General features: G+C 50.0%; 1 protein-coding gene across 7 annotated transcripts in view; it reads left to right on the top strand.

Moving 5' to 3' along the window:
- Positions 1-26,077, top strand: part of Atxn7l1 (ataxin 7 like 1) — a 210,534-nt gene that overhangs the window by 148,322 nt on the left and 36,135 nt on the right. For 6 of the 7 annotated variants that reach the window (XR_005974834.1, XR_005974835.1, XM_041658205.1 and 3 more), the window contains one exon: positions 13,702-13,924. Coding sequence is in view for 5 of the 7 variants with exons in the window: in XM_041658205.1 (XP_041514139.1) it covers positions 13,702-13,924 (223 nt within the window). In the remaining 2 variants the exon portion in view is untranslated. Of the gene's footprint in view, positions 1-13,285; positions 13,417-13,701; positions 13,925-26,077 lie in introns of those variants that run through there. The other variant, XM_041658206.1, reaches the window with a different exon arrangement.

Here is a 26,077-nt window from a genome sequence, read left to right as displayed (position 1 = left end):
CTCAAGACAAATAATACTCATTCATGGACCCTAACTAGCAGCACTGGGGAGCTGTTGTTTCAGAATACCTGTGTGCTGTCTCCTGCTGGCTGCCTTAATTACCTTAACTTAAAAATTACCTCCTTTAAGCAACTCCAAGCAGGGTTTTGGAGGTAACTTTCAGTTATCTTAAAACAGATTGTTGTTTTCAGCTCATCCTGAACTCTGTCATCTGCTGGGGTTTTACCATTATTGCCTAGGTGAAACTCACACAACATAAAATTAACTGTTCGAAGCCAGATAACTCGCTGGCATTGAATACAGTCATGTTGGGCAGCCGGTTCTATCTAGTTGCAACATGTTTCTCTACTCCACAATGAGACTTGATACCCGCTATGCAGGCACTCCTCCTTCCTGCCCCCCAGCTCCTGACTGCCTCAGGCTCTGCCTCCTCTGGACATTGTATAGAGATGAAAGTGTACAGTGTATTTGGCCTGGTGTACCTGACTTCTTTCATTTCACACAGTGGTCTTGAGGTTCGTGTGTCTTATAGCACACACCATATGTCATTCTTTCCTCCGACTGTGTTACAGGTTTTCTGATTTATGCATCCGTCAGTGGGTGATTCCGCCTTTGATTACTTGTTTTTTAACTTTAGGTTTATTTACTTTATGTGTCTGGGTATTTTGGCTGTATGCGTGTAAGTCAGCATGTGTCTGCCTGCTGCCATCAGAGACAGGAAGAGGGCCTTGGTTCCCTTGGTTGCCCTGGGATTGTAGTTACAGATGTTTGTGAGCCATCGTGTGGGTGCAAGGAACCCGGATCGTCTGCAAGAGCAAGCACTCTTAACCGCTGAGCCATCTCTCCAAAGGATTTATTCTTTGGAGAGGTCTTTTGTTGTTGTTGTTTGATTTTTGAGATAGGGTCTCACTATGTAGCCCTAGCTGACCTGGAACTCACAGTGTAGACCATGTTGGCCTTGAATTTGTACTCACAGAAATCTGCCTGCTTCTGCCTCCCAATTCCTGGGTTTAAAGGCTCCTGGACCATCTTAATTAATTTTAATGTGTATCTCAAAGGCATTTGGTACCATCATATTGTTTTACGATCCTTGCTACCACGATCTGCAGAACTCCTGGATTTGCAAAGCACTAACACCGTGACTGCCAATAGATAACAGGAGGCTCCTCCTTCCCTCCCCCAACTCCTGTCCACTCTCATTCCCCCTCCTGCCTGTATTTGACTACAACTACTTCATATCAAGGGAACCCTACAGTATAGCCTTTCTTCAGCTGGACAGTTTCACTTAATGTGATGCTGTCAAGGCTCATCTGTAGGGTAGGGTAACGTGTCAGAATGTCCTTGCTTCCTAAGGCTGAATACCACTCTGTGACAGTTAGAGGTTTGTTTTGTTTTAATAGAGCGTTTGTTTGTTTATTATCTGTGTGTGTGTTACTTGTGTGGAGGTCAGAGGACACCTCATAGATGTTGATTTTCTCATTTCACCACGTGGGTCCTGGGGATCGAACTCAGGTCATCTGGCCACGGCGTCAAGTGCCATCACGAGATGAGACATCTCGCCAGCTCCTGGCGGTTAGTGAGTGTTATCAGCTTCTAGGATCACCTGGGAAGTTTCAGGGCGACATTGTCCAGATGAGATTCCATGAGCAGATCTGAAAGAGCTGGTCGAAGTGGAAGACTAGCTCACTGTGAGTGGCAGCATTCCCTCTGCCAGGGACCCTGAATCACAGAGCAGAGAAGGCCGCTGAGCAGTAAGCATGCTACATGCATCCGTCTTCCTTCTTGCTCACGGGTGTGACAGGACCAGCTCCTTGAAGCTCCAACTGCTGTGGCTGACCTAGTCTGTAGTGGAGTGTAGCCTTGAACTGTAAGCCCGACAAACCCTTCATCCCCTCACCGGCTTTTGTCTGGATCGCAGCAACGGGAAACAATCCCATTCTCGTGCGCATGCGCACAGACGTGTGCGCGCGTACGCCGCGTGCGCAGATGGACACACATGCCTTATTTTGTATTCGGCTGTGAAGACTTGTGCTGCTTTCATCTGCTAGCTCCTCAGAGTGATGCTATTTTGGACGTGATATACATATAGGTATATGCCCGTAAGTGGAACTACTGAATCATACTGTAATGCTAGTTTAATGTTTTTAGGAACTACCATGCTGTTTTCCACGGCAGCTATCACATTTTATATTGCTCACAGCGCTACACAGGGGCTCCGTTTTCTCCTCGTACTCACCAGCTCCTGTTCTGTTCCTCTGTTTAAATAGTCATTCTAGTATGCTGGAGTGCTAGCCCCTTTTAGGTGTGATTTGCATTTCTCTGATAGCTAGGGAGTGGAGTGTCTCTGCCCAGGCTCCCCTTAGCCATTTGTTTACCTGCTCTGCAGAGCCGGCCTTGGCACCGTTTTGACTTTGCCCCTTCCTGTTTTTGTGTTTAGAGCTACACTTCCAAACCTGCTGTTTCTCAGGAGCTACGGCAACATAAATTTTTTTTTAAGCCACCTGTGTGCTGAAAACTTAGGCCACCTAGTTACTCTGTGGGGCACCTGAGGTGAGGAGAAAGAATGGGCCAGGCAGAAGAACCAGAGTGCACCAGGAAAGCTGGCCATGGGAAATGTCCACCTCTGACCTCCAGGTCTTCCCGGAACTCTTAGCAGAGATTCCAGGAGAGCTGTTGCTGTTTGACTCTGGCCAGGCTCAGGCTCCCAGGCCACGGGGCCTCTTTTTCATCTTCTCCGAACTGCTAAGCCTTGCAACATCCAGCAGACCGCTTCTTGGTAGTCCCCTGGGTAGGGGCAGTGTGCTCAAGGAGCCTTTGACCAGCTGGCTTAGAGTCCAGGGGACAAAGCTCGCAGCATAGCACCCTGGAGCAGACTATCTCCAGCCAAAGCTGCAAATGATCCAGAAAGGAGACCTGGCCAGTGGCTTGCCGGCTCACACCCAGTTGTCCACACAGACACCATTCCAAGAAACAGCAGCGGACACAGACTAGCTCAGCCCTGCAGTCAGAAAAACATTAATTCTCCCTAATTCGGCAAAAAGGTTGTCTCTAACTGATTCTCCCACAGAGACTCCTGGCTCTGTCGAGCTGGCCAGTTGTCACGAGATGATCTCTGCAAGGCTTGTCTGTACTTTCCCACAGCCTGGGATCTTCCTGAGATTTTCAGAGACTTGCTTTCAGTATTCCTTACTAAAAGGTGGATGCTGCTCACCTGGACATGACTTAAGGTTCATCAGGTATTTGCCAGGTTTTCAGAACTTACATTGGACGAGAGCCAAAGGAGGTTCTGAAAGCAGAAAAAGAGCTCTCAGATGTTAGGTCCTGGAGAAACTCTGGACAAAGTTCACTCAGTACCTGTGGCTCCTCCTCCCAGTCCAGCTGGGCTGCTCTTCCCTTCCCTTACCCTGGGCTTCTCTAGTCCTGGTCATTTCCGCCAGGCACTCTTTTGACTCTTGTCTCCACTCTTGGCCTCTTGCGTGGAGACTCCTCTCTTCATCCATTTGTCCTTTCTCATCTCTCTCTCTCTTCCTATCTTGCTCCTCTCCCCATGGCCTGATTCAGTCTGAAGTCTTCCAGATGCCTCTGATATCTGTAATAAGCCTTCTTCTCAGTTATACCTCGGAGCAGACATGTCCTCATTTTTCATTCATCAAATACACTGATTTGTTGATTTTTTTTTTTTTTTTTTATTAAAGACAGTCTCACTCTGTAGTCTTGGCTGCTCTGGAACTCGCTATGTAGACAAGGCTGCCCTACAACGCATGAGAGAGCCGACTGCCTGTGTCTCCTGTTGCTAATCTACACTCTCTGTCTCTATGTATCTGCCTGTTCCGGATATTTCATAGATGTAAAGTCATGTCACCCATGGCCCTTTGTGAAGCATTATCTTTGTAAGGGCTGGTCCCTCTCCCACAAGCTGGCTGACCCTTTGCACACAGGGAAGAAAGTCTGAGTACCCAGAATGAGAGCCACAGTTGCTGGCCCACACCTGTGTCTGGCAGACTGGGATTGGCGGTGGAAAGATCAGGCATTCAAGGTCCCTCACCTACACAGAAATTTCAGAACCCTTCTAAGTTACGCGAGAAATCGGCTCAGAAAACAACAACAACAACAATAACAAAACCCAAAAACGTCCAGAATGAATGAAAACCCCACTGAAATTAAGAATGGCATGGTCCCTTTGGGGTTTTCCAATGATAATAATGGTCTTCAAAGCATAGGGCCCGATGGGCACTGTCCTTCAGGATGGGCATTCCCTGTAGGGAAGGAGAACAGAAAGCCTGGCAGTACCTCCAGGCCACCTAGGACCCAGGTAGGCTGGACAGCAGCTCCTGGGGGACTGCAGGAGAACCCCCACCCCCACCCCACCCTCTACACCTAGAGAGAGCCCTTCTGAGCCTCCGAGAAGCTGGCTGCTTCTGACCACACCTCATGTGTGGGATTCAGGAAAACCCATGCTCATCCGGCAGAATTCAGGATGCACCCCGGACTGCCTGCCCTCTTCTTGCTGTGTCTTTCCTCAATCTCATCTGGGCGTGCTCTCTTAAAGGGGAAGTGAAGCGTTATGACTGGCCAGGGCCCGCAGCCAGGAAACAGCTACAGAAGAGCACCATTACCCAGCATGTCGTTGGCTCAGCCTCCTTATCCAAACGGTCAGGCTGCCTCTCCGGGAAGTGTAAGTGTGAACACAGGCTATGGTGGCCTGCCCTCCAGGAAGGCATGGGGCTGGACTTGGGTCGCAGAAGAGAGTCTGGCAGGCGAAGCATGCTGGCAGCCTATGATTGCACTCAGAGATGAGTGTCTGTGTAGACCTGTGGGCAGGAGCTGGAGCAGCCAGTGGGGATAGCAGCTGCTTCAGAAAGAGGGCATGAGTAGGAGGCTGGGGACTGGGCTATTTCAGACAGCCCTTCTGGAGGCTCAAGCCTCGGGTCCGGGGAGAGGAGAGGAATGGAAAATTTTATAGCACACCTTTGAGAGCTCTGGGGAGCCAGCTCTCGGGCCCCCTCCTGCCTCTCGCCACCCCTGCGTTGCAGCGTTCACGTGCAGCCCAAGCAGCACTTCCTGCCTTACACGCTGGGAGACGGCCTTTCTCTGTTGTTTTCACGTGTAGTCTCCGTTAAGAACTGTCTCGGGTCTTGTCAAATGTTGCACATGGCTTGAAACTCCTGACTGCGTTTTCCCTCGTTCCTATTCATGTATGGTCCTCGGCCGCGTGTACACTCGCTGGGCCCCAGATAGAGCATGTGGCCAGTCCACTGTCTCCATGTTCATTAAATTGACTGGGAATGTTTGGCTTGCTGTCAAACTAGAATTTTGTTTCTTGCGTGCCCACGGAGCAGGAAAAGAACAGTTCATACACTCACAGGCACCTGCTCTCTCAGAGATACGCCAGAGTGAGTGACAGACTGGAAGCCAGGCCTCTACTATACTGGAGGCTCCATTCTGCCCCAGGTTTTCATTTGTGCGGTAGCAATGACTGGTCCTGCATAAAGTTATAAAAGTTTACCTTCCAACAAAACAACTCAGGTTTTTCTCTCCAGAGGAGAGAGAGAAAGGAGTGAAGAGGGGGAGGAGGAAAACGTGCGGCTTTGTACGCCTATGTTGACAGGCATAACCACACCCTGCTTCAAGACAACTTCCTGTTTGCCACTACCAACTGCCACTCCAAGGAGAACAGACGTGGTTCCGTTAGTGGCTGCTGGGGACCATGACAACCTGTTGGGTGAGTGGCTCTGAGTGACACTGGGAGCTCGGCACTGAGTAGAGACTTTGTACCTTCTCTTGGAGGAGACCAGGGCTCTGCGCTGTCCAAGTTGGAGGCTGACAGGGGAATAAAGCAGAGGTAGCCTCTGCTTCTCAACCTGTGTCCTCAAACAGTGAGCGTTCCGGGATTCATGAGAACGGAAAGTTTTCAGCTCGGGCTAGGGAAAAGGCCGTGACCTGTCCACTTAGGCAAGCTGCTGAGATGTTTTTTCTTATATCTATCATCTTTTCATGTATCAGGAAATGGATATTGTCTACTGTGAGTTGGCATTGAGGTGGTCTTTACCTGTGATTGAGCCTCTCAACATTCTGTCTTTAGCCATGGATGTAGTGAGGGCTCACTGTGTTAAATGCCAGAGATAAACAAGATCCCTGCCTTCAAAGTGCCCAGGGATAAGACAGGGAAGCCAGCAATTACAACGTGGTTGATCATAACTAGGGGAGAGGCTGCATGTGCCAGAGGCTTCCTACTGAGTCGTGATCTTTAATGTGGGTGGTGTCTCCCTTCTATGTATGGGGGAACTGGGGTTCAGGGGTTACATTATTAGTCCAAGTCACAGGGCTAATGGGTGGCATCCCAGTTCTTTCTGATTCCAGAGACCATAGTGTCTGGTCCATATTTCTGTTAACTCCCAAAGCTGAGGGAGCATGAGCATCACCTCAGGACTTTTCTTAAAAAGTACAACTTGGAGGCCCTAACCTTGTTGTCACAAGACTGAAGAAACTCCTGACATAGCCCTGCACAGAGGCCTGGGGCACACCTATGTCCAGGATCCATCTCTGTGAGCTATGGGCTGATCATGCCCACAGCAGACAGAACCCTTGGTGTGCATAGCCCCGGGTCATAGGCAGAGTCTGCTGTTGGTGCCCCCAGACAGTCAGAAACACCAAATCCAACTGTTCTGGTATTTTTAATATTAGGGATGCCAGCCTGTCAGAACTTCTCACAGATACCTAGGCGTGAGCCTCCCATTTGCCAACAGCTGGCTGCACGTGTTCCTTCAGTGCCCTTTGGTTGAGGATGAGGTTCCTGTGTCTATTTAAGGTGAGCTCAGTGGCTTGTCCAAAAGCAGGAAACTACCAGAGCTATGGTGACGCCTATACAGCCCACAGTGTGTTTCCATGGGTTGTAGAGCAGGGAGGTGCCTATGGAGAAGGCTAACATGGAACAAGAGGACCCCTTGTGAGTTTGCCTCTGTCCGGGGTGAAACACAGGAACAACCAAGGCAATAGAAAACCCAGTGTTCTCCTGTTGATCGCAGTGTTGTTGTTTTGAGACTGTGAACCTAGTATGGTTCCCATCTCTCAATCCTCCTGACTCAGTCTCCCAAGTGCTGGCATTACAGGTGTGTGCCCCTATGCCTGGCGAGAAAAAGCTCGCCCTTTTAGGAAGGTGGTGTCTGGCTGCGGGTGAGGTCAGCAGGCCAGGAACGGCAGCTGCCGTCGGGAAGGCAAGTCTGTTCTCTAGCCACCAAGAGAAGAGATGCTATGGCCAGCCTGAGGTACCAAGACTCAGCAAATGACACTGTCTATGGTTTCATTGTGGTACACGGTGCTCACGTCCTGGGGCCGCAGGGGAAGTGGCCGGGAATGCTTTCAAAGAAGAGTTGGTGAATGAGTGACGTGAGACTTGACTCGTTTCTCCTGCCTTCCTCCCACCGTAGCTGCATCTGCTCTCTCAGCTTTGTCCTTTCTGTTGTGGCGGCCACCGCTCTTGGGCTGACGGCCTGGCTTTTACCCTTTTTGGACATCGTATGACTTTAACAAGCCCAGTACACAGTCGGTCCTGGGTCCTTCCCTATCCTTCTCATCCTTACACTAATTAAGTAGTGATTAATGTTTGCTCAGTGTTGGTGATGCGTTCCACTTCTTGAGGGTTTGTGTTTCGTTTCACTGCACCTTTGCTCAGCTTGAGCTAGCCCTCCTACTGGTCACTTTCGAGTCTCTCGTTTGTAGCATTTATTATTATTATATTACTGTAAACAATGCTACTGAGAATGTTTTTGAACTACCCCTCCGCCCCCAGACCCCCTGCCCCTTTTGAGATATTTCCTTGAGGTCTCTTTTTCAAGCTAGCATTGCCAGATTACCAGATCAAAGACTGTACATGCTTTTTACTTCCTGTTATTATCACGGGGGCACCTCCAGAAAAAGTGTAATCCCTTTAAAGGATCATCCTCACGCTTGTTTCTCATGAGTTTCCCCTGTAGCCAGGTTGAGTATCTCATGAGAACATCCCGAGAGCGGATGGAATTTATTTGAGGTCCCGGAAAATCCCTGGGACTCCCCAGATCCTACCCAGCAGTGTCTGGTGCCAGGATCATGTGCTACCGTATAAATGCTGAGCTGAAGAGCAGGTTTGAGGGGAGAAGGCTTCGAAAGGGAGCAATGATAAGGAGCCACTTCACCATCAAACTGCACACAGGAACCCCGGGGTGGCTCTGAGACAGGAAATGCATCCTCCGGACCCACTGGAGAAGTTGTCTTTCTAAAGTGTGGAGGGAAGAAAATATCCCAGGCCCATGGCATGGGGAGAGGACGCCATCTCTGGGACCAGGCAGGCAAAGCTGGTGTCTCCTCCCAGCTTCGAAGCCTGCACAACCGTGGTTGCCATTCATAACTGAACGAAGCTCCCATTCCCATCTTTCGCCTAGAAGCTAACAGTTGTGTGGCTGTTCAAGAGAATACGCATGCTGCCGCGTGGGTGGTAACAAGCACCATGCCTGACACGTGGCTGGAGTCAGATCTTTCTGCCCTGTGTGGGTCCTAGAGCTCAAACTCAGGACTGGAGGCTTACCACCGAGCCTTCTCACCAACCCGTCCAGTTTCCTTGTGGATGGAGTTCCTTTCGGAACTCAAGAATGTTCCTAATGAGATATATCCTCACCTCAGAGGCCAAAGCAGATAGAATCCAGGGATGAGACGGAATGTAGAGAATGGCCCTCTTGCTGGCTGCCCTGCTGGGCTGAAGCTTGTGGCCCCCACTGGCTGCCCTCTGGGGCTGAAGCTGGTGGCCCTCACTGTCTGCCTTGGGGGTTGAAGCTGGTGGCCCTCACTGTCTGCCTTGGGGGTTGAAGCTGGTGGCCCTCACTGGCTGCCTTGGGGGCTGAAGCTGGTGGCCTCCACTGGCTGCCCTCTGGGGCTGAAGCTGGTGGCCCCCACTGGCTGCCTTGGGGGCTGAAGCTGGTGGCCCTCACTGGCTGCCCTCTGGGGCTGAAGCTGGTGGCCCTCACTGTCTGCCTTGGGGGTTGAAGCTGGTGGCCCCCACTGGCTGCCTTGGGGGCTGAAGCTGGTGGCCCCCACTGGCTGCCTTTGGGGTTGAAGCTGGTGGCCCCCACTGGCTGCCCTCTGGGGCTGAAGCTGGTGGCCCCCACTGGCTGCCCTCTGGGGCTGAAGCTGGTGGCCCTCACTGGCTGCCTTTGGGGTTGAAGCTGGTGGCCCCCACTGGCTGCCTTTGGGGTTGAAGCTGGTGGCCCCCACTGGCTGCCCTCTGGGGCTGAAGCTGGTGGCCCCCACTGGCTGCCTTGGGGGCTGAAGCTGGTGGCCCCCACTGGCTGCCCTCTGGGGCTGAAGCTGGTGGCCCTCACTGGCTGCCTTTGGGGTTGAAGCTGGTGGCCCCCACTGGCTGCCCTCTGGGGCTGAAGCTGGTGGAGACTGCGTTGTCAGACTCCAGCTTCTGCCTGCACTTGCTCGCACAGCTGTGGAAGACCACTAGCATCTGTGGTGGTCCAGGTTTATTAGGATGGGGTTGGCTCCTTAAAAACAGTATTGGAAACTCCCAACTTCTTCCTAAAAGCAGCACACTGGATACCTGCGGCCAGCTCAGCCGTTCCTAAGACATCTTTGTGGAGGACTCAGTGCAGGGTGTTGATGCTATCTATGCACACGAAAATATCCCCTAGACAGAAAGAGTGTGGAAGGGAGGATTCTGAGTTTTGACTGACATGGAACTACTCAGAGAAGAAACGAAGCTAAGGAGGAAGACAATAGGGCTCTCATTCCTCAGTTAGTGGCTGCAAGTCCCCAGCCTGCTTGTTCCCAGGATTGCTCCCCAGACTACTACCTGGATATTTAAGCACTGTATTTGGGGGTAGAGGGGCTGGAGAAGAGCAGCTGCTGAGTGCTTGCTTGGCTTCCTGGGGAAAAAGTGAAAGGGTTCATTCAGGCTTTCCTGTCTTTGGTCCTAGGGCCTCCAGCTCTAGGGGAGTTAGCCACTCTCTGGAATGTCCCTCGGAAGTGGGAGAGAGGCATCCCACCCCCACAGCCACCTCTTTCAGATCAGTGGAGGAAAATGGAATTGAGATATGGGCTTAAAGGAACCCTAAATGTAAGGTAGTCATCCGCTAGAGGAAAGGCCGTCTGGGGAAGGCATCCAGAACTAGCCTCACAGATGAATGAGGTGATGCGCGGGAAGGGGCGCAGCGGAGAGGCAGTGCATGGCTGCGATTAACAATGGCAGTGATGACGATGATGGTAGCAGGAGGCCCAGGTAGCATCAGTGAACGTTGTTTGCTCCACGGCATCAGCCTGAGCCCCAGGTAGCATCAGTGAACGTTGTTTGCTCCACGGCATTAGCCTGAGCCCCAGGTAGCATCAGTGAACGTTTGATCCACGGCGGCCCCCTTCCAAGCTCTTCCCTCCTGCACTGTGCCGAGCCTATCTCGAGTTATATCTCTATCACCCCCGTTCTTTTTTTTTATAATTTTTTATTAGATTTATTCATTTTATATTACGTGTTTTGCCTTCATATATGCATGCACCCAAAGATACAGCTGTGTCAGGCTTCTATAGGCAGGTCTTCACATGCTAGAGACCCACAGATTGATGCCAGTGAAGGTCTTCCTGCCAGTGTGTTCATCCTGCCCTGCCTAGAACACATTCCACACATGTTCAAAAGTGTGCTCGCAGATGGCCAATACCGTGCAGCCCTGAGTTCGGGTTCTGCCATTTTACACGCTTCTGTAGCTTTTCTCACCTGCCCCCATAGGAGTAAGCTCAGAGGACTGAAAAGCTGGCTTCGCATGGGCTACCATTGCCTACTTACTTCATTGATTATTCATCAGGTTTTGACAAATATCTCTTATGTGCAACCTGTTCTTTCAAATGGATATTTAAGGATTTCTGGGGCCAGAGATGCAGCTTGCCTAGCAGGTACGAAGTCCTGGATGTAATTCCCAGCACCCTGTACGCTAGGTGTTGTGGCTCAGGTCTGTAATTTCAGCACTTGGGAGGTCTAGGTGGAAGATCAGGAATCAAGGTCACTGCAGCCACAAGTACCTGGTGAATCGAGGCTATGAGACACTGTCGCAACAAACCAGAAAGGGGAGGGGGCTTGTGGAGGAAGAAAAACATAAAACCAAGAAAAATCATTGATTTACTGTTTATACCAGTTTAACGGTATGATATATGGGCCAAGACCATGACCACAACTTCTCTCCAAAGGTGATTTCAGAATCTCCAGTCTTCCCCCTCCTCCCCACTCTTGTATATTAATGACAGTTTCTTGTGGTTCATCTCTGCTTACTTCCATCATTTTTTAAGCTTCAATTTTTAATTATTTTTTTTAGATTGTACAAAGTGCAATGAGTATCATACAGCGTTTTTCATGAATGTGTGTGTTTATTTTTTTATTTATATGTTGATTTTTTTTGAGACAGGATTTCTTTGTGTAGCTATGGCTGTTCTGGAACTAGCTTTGTAGACCAGGCTGGCCTCGAGCTAACTCTGTAGACCAGGCTGGGCTCAAACTCACAGATCTGCCTGCCTCTGCCACCCGAGTGCTGGGGTCAAGCATGTGTCCTACCACGTCCGGCTGCACGTGTGTGCCTTTATACGTTGTTCCTAATTAATTCCCTCATCCACTACTTCAACAGTTTCTAACCATTAATTTAGAAAAATAAGAATTTTGTCACTCAGTCACCAAAGGCTAATAAATGACATTTCTGTATACCCCAGTCCTCACCGAGCTTTGAACAAGTCAGTGAGTGAAGACTAGAGAAAAATAGGAAAGATCTGTGATGGAAATAAAAATCTTATTTTAGAATCAAAATCCCGTGTTGAAAAAAAAAAGAAGAAGAAAGAAATTGCTCAAAAAAAGAACTTGAAGGGGGCTCAGTTCTGGTCCCACCATGGCCTCAAACCATGTCCTCCCTGCGAGCCTCACAGATGGGACTAGTCCACTCGTATTGTCTACTTCTAACCTTTAGTGTTACGTAGGTGTGTGGAGAACCTTCATGGTCTCCAGCCTTGTTCACAGTACACACCATTTCCTTCCTGAGAAATAGCTGGGCCCATGGCCAAGGCCCTATTCCTCTCTGAGTCTCCCTACAGCCAGTCAGCTGTGGGGGTGTGGGACATGCCTGGCCGCATCCTGCCTGTCACAGAGGGGTTTTTACAGGCCAGTCCGTTGTACAGAGAGCAAGTTCTTCCAAGGTCGAGCCTATCCACATGAGGTATTTCAATACGCAATCTGTTATTATTGCTGTGGCATCCAGGAATCAGGAAAGATGAGGAACGGATCTTAGTGTACACTGTATTCAAACTCAAGGAGTGGAAAGAGGCCTGAGAACTGTCTAGGGACCCACTTCATTTAGAGGTGAAGACATGAACACCAAGAGCGAGCATGGCAGTGAACACACCCAAACCCACCACAAGGGTCCTAGTCAGGACCCAAGGTGTGCTGGCTCCCAGCCCTGCATCTTCACAACCTTCGGTGTGTGGCTACAGAGAATAAGGCATATGTGCAGCAGGGTTTGCTCTGGGCCAGGGAAAGACAATGACCCCACAAAGTCATTCTGTAGAGGTTGAGTGTAAGCACTGTGCAGATGAAAATGCCCAAACCAGATGATCCTCAAAAACTGCAGCCCCTGACTCCAAATGGTCAACTTTGAGAGACCCTGCGAGCCCACTGGTGTGAGAGGTGGTGGAGGAACCCCAAGACAGGTCGTGGCTGGACAGAGGGTGCTGTGATCCACCACATTTCCCTTCTTCCCACCTTTGCCGCAGCCGTGCAGGCTAACAGATTTGTGAGCTCGGGTTCTTCCCTCCAGGACTTTTATTGCCAATTTGTTTAATTCTTCAGCAAAGATTAATCTAATTACCCAAATTAAGGCGCAGGAGGGCCAGAGGGGACTTAGGATTTCAGGAACAACTTGTGTGAGTTTGAGATTTCTTTCCCGGAACTGTGTACAAAGCTGTCAGGGACTTTTCCAGAGATGCTTACTTTGATCCAACCTGTTACAGCTGTGTCTCAGAATGCAGCTTCTTGCATCTGTCCTGCTCAGGGTCTGCTTCCTATCTGTCTCTGCCCCGACCTTTAGAATTTCCTGTAGAACCGCAGGAAGCTCCCAAATTCATGCACTGGTACTGTGGGTTCTGTGTCAGGCCTTTGCGTTTTTCTGTGTGTTGTGTTCTCCAAACTTCTGTGAGCTTAAAGAGGCTACCCCTGGGATGTGTCCACAGACTCTCTCTACAGTCCCAGGAAGAGGCAGATACTGAGTCTCTCCTGGCCCTCAAAGGCTCTCAGATTCACCCTTCCTACACCGTCACCACAGACTTCCATACTGCTCCTGTCCTGGGGAATTCATCCTAACAGTTTTGCCCTGGAGATCCGGGTTGCTTTCAGGGGATCACGTTGGTTTTGCGATTGATCAGGTAACACCTGCTACTCCCGTGGAAGCGGTTTTGCGGACGGATAGAAATACCTCCCTTGAGAACCCCAGGGTTAGCTTAGCATGCCATCTGATACAGAAGTCCGACTGTAGTCATCGTTAGTTGGCATTGACGCCAACATCAGAGCAAATGTCAGAGGCGGTGGAGCTGCTAACCCTGCCAGGAGAGGCCTGCTCTATGCCTGCTGCATCCACGAGTGTGTGTGACCGTGGGATCCACTGGCCCCAGATTCTGTGCTGAATTCTGTTCTTTCTCCCCCTCCCGCAGAGAGAAGACACAGTTCAATGTGCAGGCCTTCTCCCTCTCCGGCGTCTCCAGCCTCCAATGCCCGGACATCATTAGCACAGGCAAAGACAAAAGCCTGTCTCAGCGGCCATAACGCTGTCAGCAGCACCTCTAAGCCATTTAAAACGCCCAAAGACAATCTACTTACCTCCAGCAGCAAACAGCACACAGTCTTCTCTGCAAAGGGGCCAAGGGATAAACCATGGTGAGTCGGGGTGTCGGGTGCCGAGACTGTCTGGCCCATGCTCTGGGCTCTGGGGACCGAGGAAGGAACTCAGAACGGTGAGGAAGCTAACGACTAGACTGTAGTAACTAGAGAGGGAGCATGGGACCTTGAAAGTGTTGTCTGCCTGGACAGAGGAATATTTGTACACTTGAGAGCTGAGCTGTACTGTGTCTAAGGCAAAGGAAAGAGGGAAAGATTCCTCAGTTACATGGTTGCCTCTCAATTTTCTGCCCCAGTGAAGAGAACCGCCGGTGTAAACCGCCTATGCACAGGCTGTTATGGGGAAAGAGAGAGGCTGTGATGGTGCCCCAGCCCTGGAAGCAGAATCCCCACCCCCACAGGGCCTCTGTCCCCAGCCCCCCAAGGACAGTGCGAATCTTAGAAAGGGAGGAGTAGGGGAAAGGAAAAATAAAGGGAAAATCGTGCTTCTGATGGGGAGCCTTTACCAGAAAGCAACGAAAGGTTCCCCCTGGACTAGACAAATTGGAAACCGTCCTGAAAATATGAAGGATGGACACAGTACCCTTGGTCTGGCTTGTCACAGGGCCGTCCACTTTATCTTTATCCTGAAGATGGAGAAGGGACAAGTGTCTCATTTATATATTTAAAGAGAAACAGTGTTGGTTAATTAACGGTAGTTAATTGCACTTAACGTCCTACCCAGCAAAACTGTGGAACACAGTCATCCATCAATCGGGTGGTGGCTGTGCGCTGGAAATTTTGAAACTTGTAAGGAGCTAATTATGCCAACTCAGTGAAGGAGCCTCAGGTGATGGGGGAAGGGAGGATGGAAAGGGGGCGTGGCTGCACGCCGCCCTGCCTTGTGAACTGGCCGTGTTCTTTGTGGGCTGCTGGAGGGAGCAAGCGTAGATCTGTCCTGGGGAGGGTACAGTTGCTTAGGAGAGACCTGGCCTGAGAGTGACAGTTGGCGACCTCTGATTGGCAGTGTCCTGCTCCCCGGCCCTCCTCCCAGTGCCCCCAGAGAGCAGTGGCCTCCTCTGCTGAGGGATTACTGAGCAGGTGTCTCTGCTGAGTCACCTTGAGTGTCCTTTCAACGTCTGGTGCCTCAGTTTCTGGTACTGTAGCATGAGTTTAGTTATAGACTAGCTCTGCCCCGTGGGGTGCTGCGAGGACCCAGTGAGCATCTTTGTACACAGCAGCAAACACAATGTCTGGGCCACTGTCGGTGTTATTTCATTCCTGCCAAAGTCTCCTCACCTGGGATTAAGATTGTGCTGCAGAATCGGAGAAATGGCTCTTCGGAGACAGGCACGGCAGTGTACGTGTATGATCCCAGCATTTGTGGGCCAAGGCTAGAGGACTGTTGGAGGGGGGGTGTTCAGGGGCTATCCTAGATTATGTAGTGAGACCCTATTGAAAAAACAAAAAGACAGCGATCCAAGGGAAACATGAAAATGGTAAAATAATTTGTTTGGGCTGAGGGGGGTGTTGCTTGGTTGTAAAGCATTTACCTAGCATGAGTGGGGTCCCCAGCACTGCAGAAGCAAATAGAGAAGAGTTTCTGAGTCTGGGAATGACCTACGGACAAACGTAAGGAAGGCAAGGGTCCCCACCCCCTCCGTGAGATAAGTGAGCCCACCTTTCGAAGGAGCCGCTGAGACTGCTGAGTTAGCTCAGTTTCCTTGTCCAGCACACCAGGACCTGCCATGCATGGCATTAGGCACCTTTAGCCAGGGGCAGGAAGTGGCAGCAAGAGTGTGCGCCACAAAGTTGCTACGCTAGCTTGCGCAGCACGAGCCGTGTGGTTCAGTAATGGCCATCCTACACCCTGGAGAGGCTGCAAATCCAGCAGCTTCTCAGTCTGAAAGGCTGGAGGCCTCAGCAGTCCCAGCCTCGCACCGGAGGCCTGGGGAATTCACGGAGAGAGCCACCAGTCTTCAGGAGACATGGGAAGGCGGGAGAAACTGGATTCCCATGTTGGTGGGAGATGACAGCCATAGTTGACAGAGGCAGAGAAGACACACCCACCAGCAGGGGCGAAGGTGAGCGGGTGGAAAACAACAGGTATGGCCTGGAAGGAACCCAGCCCTGAACTAGAGGCAAGAAAAGTGAGTTCGAAGCCAGACTCTACCCTGGACTTGCTGTGTGTCCTCAAGGAAGTCACTTGGCATCCCTTTGTCTCATTTGAAGCCCGATTTCTAAATCACAGCCCTCTCAAGCTCCCCATTGCCTGCTAAGTCTGAGTGAGCTCAAAACAGGCAGTAACTCACTGAGGCTTCTCCCAGCCCCCTAAGTAGGTGTATTAAATGCACGTTGGGACTAGAGAGATGGCTAGCAGCTAAAAAGAGCCAACTTTAATTCCCAGCAACCACGTGTCAGCTAACAATCAGCGGATCTGATGCCCTCTCCTGGCTTCTGCAGGCACCAGGCCCACACACGGCACACAGACATACACACAGGAAAAACAACACCCACATAAGGTAAAATTTAAACATGTATGTTGGCTTTCAAAACTTTTTCTTACATGCTGAAAATTGCATTACCCCTGGTAAGCTGAGGAATGGCTTCATCTGGTGTCCTCTTTTGAGTCCTCAGCCTGGCTTGGATGCCCTTCTCCTGTTCTGTTCATATTTAGCATTGGGTCCTGAAGGCTACAGCATACAGTTGTCCAGGTTGTGAACTGCATCAGCATGGCTAGGGGTGAAGATTGTCAGTCTATTGGGACCCTGAACTGCAGGCCTTTGTTCCCAGCTTGTATAAAGCTCTATATGTAACATTAGTGGGACCTGTGCACCCCCAGTTCTTCTTATAGTGGCCACATAGTTATTATTCTAGGTGCCCATTAAATACTGAGTAAAGACAGAGGCATGTTCTAGTGTCAGGGGAAGAGAGAGCGGGGTGGGGGGGGATCGTGGTAATAGATAGTAATGGGTCATCAGAATTGAAAGAGGGAGTTTGGGTCCAGCTCACTCTTAATTTAGTAGGCAATAAGGAAGTTGAGAAATTCTGAGAAGGGTGTGGTTTAGAATCACAAACTTCACCAACTGTTTAGCCTTGAAAATGAGATCATACATGCTGAGTGACTAGCTCAAAGTCACACACACGATTTGTGCAGAGTGTGGCTTTGAACTTGCTTTTCTTTCTGGAGAGCTAAATTCAGATTCCCCTCATCCACATAAGAAAAGGGTGGTAGCAGGGGCCTGGGGGTGACTCTGTTGTAAAAGGCCTGACCCACGAGGACCTAAGTTCACATTCCCAGAGCTCACATACAAGTCAGGGACAGCAGTGTGTTTCTGGCGACGGGCTGACGGGCTGGACAGACAGACCCCTGAAACCCGCTGACCAGCCAATCTACTCAAACCAATGAGCGTCTGTTTCTCTAAGAAGCCCATCTCAAAAACTACATTGGAAGTCAGTCAAGGAAGACACTCAGCTCCGCGCTCTGTGTCTGTGTACACTCACAAACACATGTACACATTCACACAAACACACAAACATACCACACACATGCACACATACACAAGAAAAAAAATGACCTTCTCAGATCATGTCAATCAATTTAATTTGGGCAAAGTCTCTAAAAGAAGGAGCCTACTTTATGTATGGTCAGTGGTGGGTCTGATTCGTTGCAGCAGCCCAGTGCCCGGGGCCCAGCGCCCTAAGGGAATAGTGTACCACATATGCATAGCCCGGGGAATGCTCCAAATTCCAAGTTTGGTTTCTGGGCTGGCTGTGCAGCTCCATGGTGGAGCTCGTGCCTCCCATGCGTAGGGGCCTGGGTGGAGCGGACCATGTAGAGATGACCTGGAGAATGAAAAGAATAGTCTTCAGTTGCATAGTCTCCCTAGCAGCATCAAGGAAGACTAGAGGAGCATTCTCGAAGCATTGAGAAAAGTGAGGGTATTTTTATACAGTCCAGGTGAGGTATGGAGAGGGCCTAGACTCCAGGAAGGGGTGGTGGCACCCTCAAGACTTAGCATGGGTGCCTTTGGAGAGGTCTGAGACATACCTGCAAAGAAGTATCATCCTGGGGTTCAGGAGAGAGGTCGGGGCGGAACAGAAGTTGAGATTCGTTCTTGTAGACAGGACATTGACATCATGGTATAGATGGGACCTCCTGGAAAGGAGTGCGGCATGAGAAGAACAAAGGGCAAAGGCGGGCCCTTTAGAATGTGACAGGAAGAGGAGCCCTGGGAACAGGGACTGCTAATCCTGCTGTTCCTTCTCTGCATCCAGCACCCCCCATCTTCCTGGTCCAAATCGTCACCATTCTTAACGCCCCATTTCACTGGTCACCTTGTTCTCAGTTCTTTCTCATTTACTCCCTCCTGGCCAACAACCCGATACCCTGGCACCCTGCTCTCGGCCTGTGGCATCTCGTTTTTGCCTGTGATGTCCTCGCCCCACGATGCTCTCTGTGTCTGGTCCACGATACATTCTGCTTCCTTTATTCCTCCTGCTCAGGGGTGGCACGGTGGCTCCAGCATGGTGTCCCCAGCACGGTGTCCCCAGCATGGTGTCCCCAGCATGGGGTGTCCCCAGCATGGTGTCCCCAGCACGGGGTGTCCCCAACATGGTGTCCCCAGCACAGTGTCCCCAGCACAGTGGCTCGTTGGCAGTTGTGCAATCCAGGAACTGCCATCACTAGCACTTGTTGAACTGAATGTCAGACAGAACCAAAGAGGTCTGCTGAAGGGGACGGTATGAGCTCCTGGAGGCAGTAGCCTTCTGTATAAAGCATTTGGACTAGCAGTGTCCAGTGTAAAAACCGTGTGTGTCCACACGTCCCACTCTAAACTCACAGCCACCTTGAAAAAAGCGAAAAGCAACATGGAGTTAATTTTCAGCAGTATATTTTCTTTAACCCAATACCGCCACATGTCATCATTTCAACACGTGATTAGTAAGTTAGTCCATGTTCTCTTGGTTCTGATCCGCCTCAATGTCATCATTTCAACACGTGATTAGTAAGTTAGTCCATGTTCTCTTGGTTCTGATCCGCCTCAATGTCATCATTTCAATGTGTGATTAGTAAGTTAGTCCATGTTCTCTTGGTTCTGATCCGCCTCAATGTCATCATTTCAATGTGTGATTAGTAAGTTAGTCCATGTTCTCTTGGTTCTGATCCGCCTCAATGTCATCATTTCAACACGTGATTAGTAAGTTAGTCCATGTTCTCTTGGTTCTGATCCGCCTCAATGTCATCATTTCAACACGTGATTAGTAAGTTAGTCCATGTTCTCTTGGTTCTGATCCGCCTCAATGTCATCATTTCAATGTGTGATTAGTAAGTTAGTCCATGTTCTCTTGGTTCTGATCCGCCTCAATGTCATCATTTCAATATGTGATTAGTAAGTTAGTCCATGTTCTCTTGGTTCTGATCCGCCTCAATGTCATCATTTCAATGTGTGATTAGTAAGTTAGTCCATGTTCTCTTGGTTCTGATCCGCCTCAATGTCATCATTTCAATGTGTGATTAGTAAGTTAGTCCATGTTCTCTTGGTTCTGATCCGCCTCAATGTCATCATTTCAATGCGTGATTAGTAAGTTAGTCCATGTTCTCTTGGTTCTGATCCGCCTCAATGTCATCATTTCAACACGTGATTAGTAAGTTAGTCCATGTTCTCTTGGTTCTGATCCTGTCCTCCCTTCCCCAGTCATGGCAACCCTGTGGGTCTTTTACCTCGAGGGCGCGTCTGAGTTTACAGGACTGTTTAATCCATTGTCGGATATTATTAAAAACTAGAAACTGTCTAGTAGAGTGATGTGTGCAAGTCGTCCCAAACACACTTAAAACTCTGTCATGACTAAATCCAGTTTTTCTTTGTAAGTTGTTGTGAATTTGAACTTTTAGAATTCCGTTCCTGAGTCAGAGAGCAGCTGCTACTCCACAGTGGCCAAGTAGTCACCAGTGGCTGCTATCAGAGAGAACTAAGTAGTCACCAGTGGCTACTACCAGAGAGAGCTCAGGCCTCCATGTCTTTCCGAGTGACCCTGCATGGAGACCTCTGGGTCTTGGACTTGCAAGTCCATTGATCGGTCTCTTGTGGAGTCTAAGGGACACTGCCTCTTCTCTTGTGTTAGCCTGGCATTCTAGACCTGTAGTGGGAAGAGCAGGGAGACACCCAGAGGATACCCAACCAGAGGCCCTTTCCAACTGAGTTCTGAATTGACTCCTAAGGCCACAGAAGCACACAGCATCTCCTGCCTGTTTGACTGGGCAGCCTTGCCCTGCTCTTTGGTAGCAGGTAGGAGGACATCCTTTCACAAGCGTCTCAGATTCAAAGGCATGGGTATAAACAGCGCCCCCAAGGCAGGCTGATTCCTTTGTGTTTTCATACAAGAGGGAATAGTCTGCAGCTATGAGACTTTGTTCTTTCTGTGGTTTAGCAGGGAGGGGGAAAACCACTTTAAATAGGAAGAAGGGGAGGTTGGACATGGTAATTCATGCCCTTAGTCCCAGTGTTCCAGAGTTCTTGTCCATCCATGTCTGTGTGGAGAGTTTCAGGGCTCCATAGTGAGACCCTGTCTCAAAACTAAACAAATAATTAAGTAATAAGTGAATCAAACATTTAGAAGAAACGTGGAAGGTGGTGAGATGGCTTACCAGGTTCCGTCCTCAGAACAAACTCCAGGAGCTTGTCCCCTGACACCTATGCAGGCTTTGTGCCATGCATGTGCCCTCCCCCACCCCCTGCACAATGAGAAAGAGAGAAAGGGAAGGGAGGGGAGCCAGGCTAGTAGTGCAGGCTTATAAACTCAGCTACTTGGGAGCCTGAGGCAGGGGGATTCAAAGTTCAAGGCCTGACTGGGCTCCAGAATAAGTTCAAAGCTAGACTGGACAACTTGGCAAGACTCCATCTCCAAAGAGGGTTAGGCGAGACTCAGTGATGACGCACATGCCTAAGTACATGAGTTCAGCTCCCGGCACTGCTAAAAAGGAGGAGGAGAAAGAGGAGGAGGACATCCTCATGTTACTAAATCCGTCCCTTGCGAACTGCTTGAGAATGCGCATATAGCAGTCTGTTGGTCTTTGACCTGCAGCTCTCTGAACTCTCTCCTCCAGTTTGCCTGCCTGCTACAGATCACCCCTGAGGGGGTCAGCAGCTCCCTTCGAATGCCTGGCTAGTGTCCCTGTAGTCCACAGTGACAGGGCGAGGTGGGCAAGATGATTTAGTTCCTAAAGTCACTGGGAATATAACCGTAGCCCCAGCACTCAGGGCGCTGAGGTGGGAAGACAATGTGAGCCTGAAGAAGACCGAGAGAGAGGGAGAGAGAGAGAGACAGAGAGATACAGAGAGAGAGAGAGAGAGAGAGAGACAGAGACAGAGACAGAAAGAGACAGAGACAGGGAGAGACAGAGACCAAGACAGAGAGACAGAGACAGAGAGAGAGACAGAGAGAGACAGGGAGGGGAAATTCTGGTTGTTTGGTCTTTGGCATCACGGTGAACCTTTCATCCTTTGTTACGAGTCCTGGCTCAGCCAGGTACCAGACCCCAGCAGAGTGACTTTCCCAGCCGCTGCCCCCCCACAACCCCAGCCGGCCCTGGCACACAGATAGAGAACTTGAATCCACTGATGTTGACTGGATGTGCGCAGCAGCAGGGAAGACTTGGGAAGAGGTTTTCCTGCCCTGGGTGGCTTGTTGCCTTCTCCCTGAGCCTTATCAACCTGCGCATGTGTGTTGAATGCTAAATATGTTCTGCCATTAAAAACACAGGAGATGAGCCTTCTGCTCCAGAAGGAAGATGAAACCAAAGCAAAGAAAAATCGGCAGCCCCTGGGCCTTCGTGTATACGCCCTATGGCATAGTAGGGGAGGGGCTCCTCCCAGATAGTTATGGTTTTTTTTTTTTTTTTTTTTTTTTTTTTTGGAAATGGGAGGTGATTCTTCTGGGAGAGAAGGGGGTGTGTGGGTGTTCATGTGTCCTGGAAGTCTTGCCGGTGCTTTATGTAGAGGGCCCAGCCAGATGCCTGTGGGAGAGACCTGGGGCTTAGCTCATCTTGCGTGGTGCTGCCATGAATTGGGGGCAGGATGGATGATTCCCAGAAGCAACGGGGAGTCATTATCAGGGCTTCCATGCAGGCTGTGAAATCTTCCACTTTCAGTGCACACCCACCCTCCACACACATGCATACACACACACGCATACGTACACACGCTGCCAGAGGAAGGGGTGTGTCCCTGCTCTGCTCAGAACTCATCAGTGACTTGCGGTTGTTTGCCTTGAGTGAAAAATCAAACCCACTCATGCTGAACTGCAGCAGGAGGAGGTAAAAGGGGCGGGCAGATGAACAGATGAGGGAAGATAGATAGGCCAGAATATTCAAACTCTAGGCAGGAAAATAAGGTCCCTTCCTGGACTAGGAGGCACCAAGAATATACACATGAAGTCCCTCATCATTCTGGTTTCCAGATGAGTGAAGGTAAGGACAATGGACAGCTCCCTGGAAGCCAACTCCAGCGGCCACCAGAGAGAAAAACAGCCCTAGCATCCACCCATGGGAAAGGGGCAAAAGTCGTGGTGGAAAAAAGTGTGAAACCTGAGGCTTGGTGACCGTGTCTTTCATGGTTGGTCAGCGTGTCGCGATTTTAGGGTGCCTTCACCGCCCTGGTCACATGTGAGACTAAGATACAGAGATACAGTGATTGGCCCAGACTCCGTGCGCAGCTGGACAGTGGCAGACTAGTCTCTGGCTTCCAGAGGACCATGCTCAGGGTGGCCTGAAGTTTTAAGCCTCATTCACTTTGCTGAATGAGCTGGGGAAGCTGGGGAAAGACAGGGAAGTGTCACAAGAGAAAGAGGCGTGGTGAAGGATTTACCTCAGTATAAAAGTCTTGTGTTTAGTCCCCAGTGCTGGGTTGGGAGTCTGGGAAGTACAGGGGAAAAAATAGGGAGGGTGTGCCAGCAGAACAACCCAGCACACAGAAAGGCCAGAGCCTTGAGTATATGGTGATGTAGGGGGAACCCATCAGGGCTGTAGGGGAAAGTGCCTGATCCACTGAGGTCAGAGGGCTAGGGTACTAAGTTAGTCTGTGAGGTTGCACATTCTCTCTCTCTCTCTCTCTCTCTCTCTCTCTCTCTCTCTCTCTGTGTGTGTGTGTGTGTGTGTGTGTGTGTGTGTGGTATGTGTGTAGCATGCACATGAAAGCCACCAAGCTATTGGGGACACCCTATCACCTGTAGGAATTTTCACCCAGGTTTGGTGGGTGATGCTAAGGCCTGCACTAATTGTGCAGAAGGAGCCCATTCTTTAGGGCACCCAGCTGACCAAGCTGGAATTCAGGGAAGAACCAAGGTCTCTAAGTGGCTAGCCTTGTGGTAAGAGTAGAGTTGTTCAGGGTACAATGTGGTTTCCTGTGTGTTGGTGTAAAGACTAAGACCAGACTCTTGAAAGGTTTTTACTATGGGCTTGACTTTCTGAATAGAGGTGGTTTAGGTAAAAAAACTCTCCTGTCCAGGATTGGCTTGCAATACAGAAAATGGAGAATGAGAATGAGTAAGAACGGGGCATGATGGTGAACTCCTGTAATCCAAGCACTTGGGAGTCTTGGTGCAGGAGGATCACTATGAGTTTGAGCCTAGCCCGAGCAACAGAGCAAGACCTTGTCTCAAATGGAATAAAAATAAAAACCCTACAGCAACAAAACCAAAAGATGACTCAGTAAATAAAGTGCTTGCCACACAAATATAAGAATTGAAGCTTGAATCCCCAGAATTCATGTAAAGCTAAATGTATGCACTGTAATTTCAGTACACCTCCAGCAACATGAGTGACTGGGGACCCTGCTAGCCTGGGCTATATTCCTCAGCAACATGGGGAGCTTGGAAGCCCGCTAGCCTGGGATATTCAGCCATGAATAAGAGACTCTGCTTCAAACAAGATAGAAGGTGAGGTTGTCCTCAGACATCCACACGTGGAAGCTAGCACCCACCAATACCCACATCCTCATATGAAATACACACATGCACATGCACACACATATACATACATGTGAAAAAGCAAAGGTAGCTGTGATGACCCACACCTATACCAGCAGACACAGAATGATCACTGCAAGTTCAAAACCAGTCTGGTCTACATAGTGAGTTCCATTTCCATACCAGCTAGAAATATGTGAGACAGCTAGAGACAGACATACAGAAAAACAGAGAGAGAGAGACAGACAGACAGACAGACAGACAGAAAAACAGAGAGAGAGAGAGAAAGAGAGAGACAGAGAGACAGAGAGAGAGAGAATATGAATGAAAATGAACGAACGAGAATATTTCCCGTTGTTCTTCTCTGAGGTAAATGGGAGCAGCTGGTCTTAGAGTTCCTGGCCATTTTCTTGTGTTCAGAATGATGATTCCTTAAAGGGAGAGGCTAGGGATGGGGTTCCAGGGTCAGCTCAGGTGTCCGCTCCCACTCTCAGTAAGGCTTTCTTACAGCTCCAGTAGTGGGAGCCAATGACCTCTGGTGGCCACAAAGGGAAGTGTTCGCACTTGCTGTTCCAGAGTAGAGCCAGCTCAGCTCTAAGCCATTGCGTAGATTCTTCCAGAGTCAGCCTATGCCACAGTCCCTAGTCCGCTCTCCGTGGCCCTCATGCTATTTCTGCAATGACTTGACTCTTGATGACCAGCTGTCTGAAATGTGTGTCTGTGGGTCTTAGTTACGGGGCAACTCACCAAGGACCTGGTAGGCTCTGGAGAGCATGGCCCAAGGCCCATTGCACACATAGCTGGTCCCAGGGCAGCCCATGCAGCAACAGGTGCCCTGCTACATCCAGACTGTTTGGCTCCATTCTCTGCTCCAGCTTGCTGATTCTTCCACAGTCTTAGGTTACCTAGCAATCCTTGGTCTCCAGGTGGGGCTAGAGACCTCTTTCTGAGCTCCACACCCCAGGAACCCAGAATAACAGACTCCCAAGGAGACTGGAACTAGGTGTCTGCTTCATCCTCTGGAACAGCCTAGAGGTGGACACATAGCCTCTCCAGAAAACGGAAGGTGCCCCTGGAGCGTAACTCCACCACCACACACACACACACACACACACACACACACACACACACACACCAATGCTGCTGGACTGCAAGAATTGGCCTAGGTAGAGGAGGATGAGTTTCCTGCCTACTCTGCTCCCAGAAAGCTCTATCCAGATGCAAGCTCTGGTGATTAGCCCCGACTTGGGAGTGCCTAGGGGTTGAGAAGCAGGACAAAGAGTCCTGGACGAGGGGCATGGAATGAATTGTTCCCCACTTCTGTTTTTCCTCTCCACTGTACTCCCTGATTTGCCAGAACATTGACAAGGCACAGACCCTCAGTTCAGTGCTTGTCATTAGTGAGCGTGTGTGTGCGTGATTGTGTGTGTGTGTGTGTACATGTGGAGGTCAGCTTCAGGTGTTAACAGGTGGCATCTTCCTTTTTTGTTGTTGTTTTTTTTTTTTTCTCTGAGACTCACCAAGCAGGCTAGGCTGTCTGCCCTTGAGCCAGATGATCCTCCTGTCCCCAATTCCCCAGCACTAGCATCACAGGCCTGCTCCACCAGGTGCAGCCTTTTATATGCTATATGCCTGCTGGCTGGCAGCCTCCAGTGCTCCTGCTGACTTAGAAGCCCTTTCCCCAGGACGCTGTCTCCCCAGCCCCTTCTTCCCTCGTCTTTGCTTCTGACCCCTTTCTACCGTACATCAAAGTGAGGTTATTCAGATGCCTGTGCCCACCCACACACTTCTAACTTGTCTCAGGGGGACATCAGTCCCCTCAACAATGGAGCTAGGAAGCTAAGCCTTGCTCCCATGCCCCACTACTGGTGAAGATGTAGAGATCCCCATATATTCCAACCCTACTGCCAGGACGTCCCCTTCCTCAGCAGCTGTGTGGTCTGACCACATTCCCCAGTTTACTGAGTGTGTGCTGTGTGGGAGAGAGTCCAAACCACGCAGCTAGTGCACACGCCGCCACCACGGTATTACGTTAGCCTTGCAGGATTCTTATTTATGGGTCTTCTCTTTTGTTTGATAAAGGCATTTACAAAGTTTTTCTAGATACCTCAAAAACTACCCATTCATCAGGATGTATGTGGTCCTAGCACAGTAGGATCCTATGGCTGTTCTTTACATTGCTTCTTAGTGGGACCACCCAACTCCCAAACCTTCCAGACTGTCCCTAATATTTCTTCAACTTAAAGA

Source organism: Microtus oregoni, unplaced genomic scaffold (genome assembly GCF_018167655.1).
Source record: "Microtus oregoni isolate MIOR12 unplaced genomic scaffold, Mior012 000009F_ref0000495, whole genome shotgun sequence".
NCBI classification, from domain to species: Eukaryota; Metazoa; Chordata; class Mammalia; order Rodentia; family Cricetidae; genus Microtus; species Microtus oregoni.
Note: the sequence above shows the minus strand (reverse complement) of the source record. Positions and strands in the feature narration are given on the sequence as shown.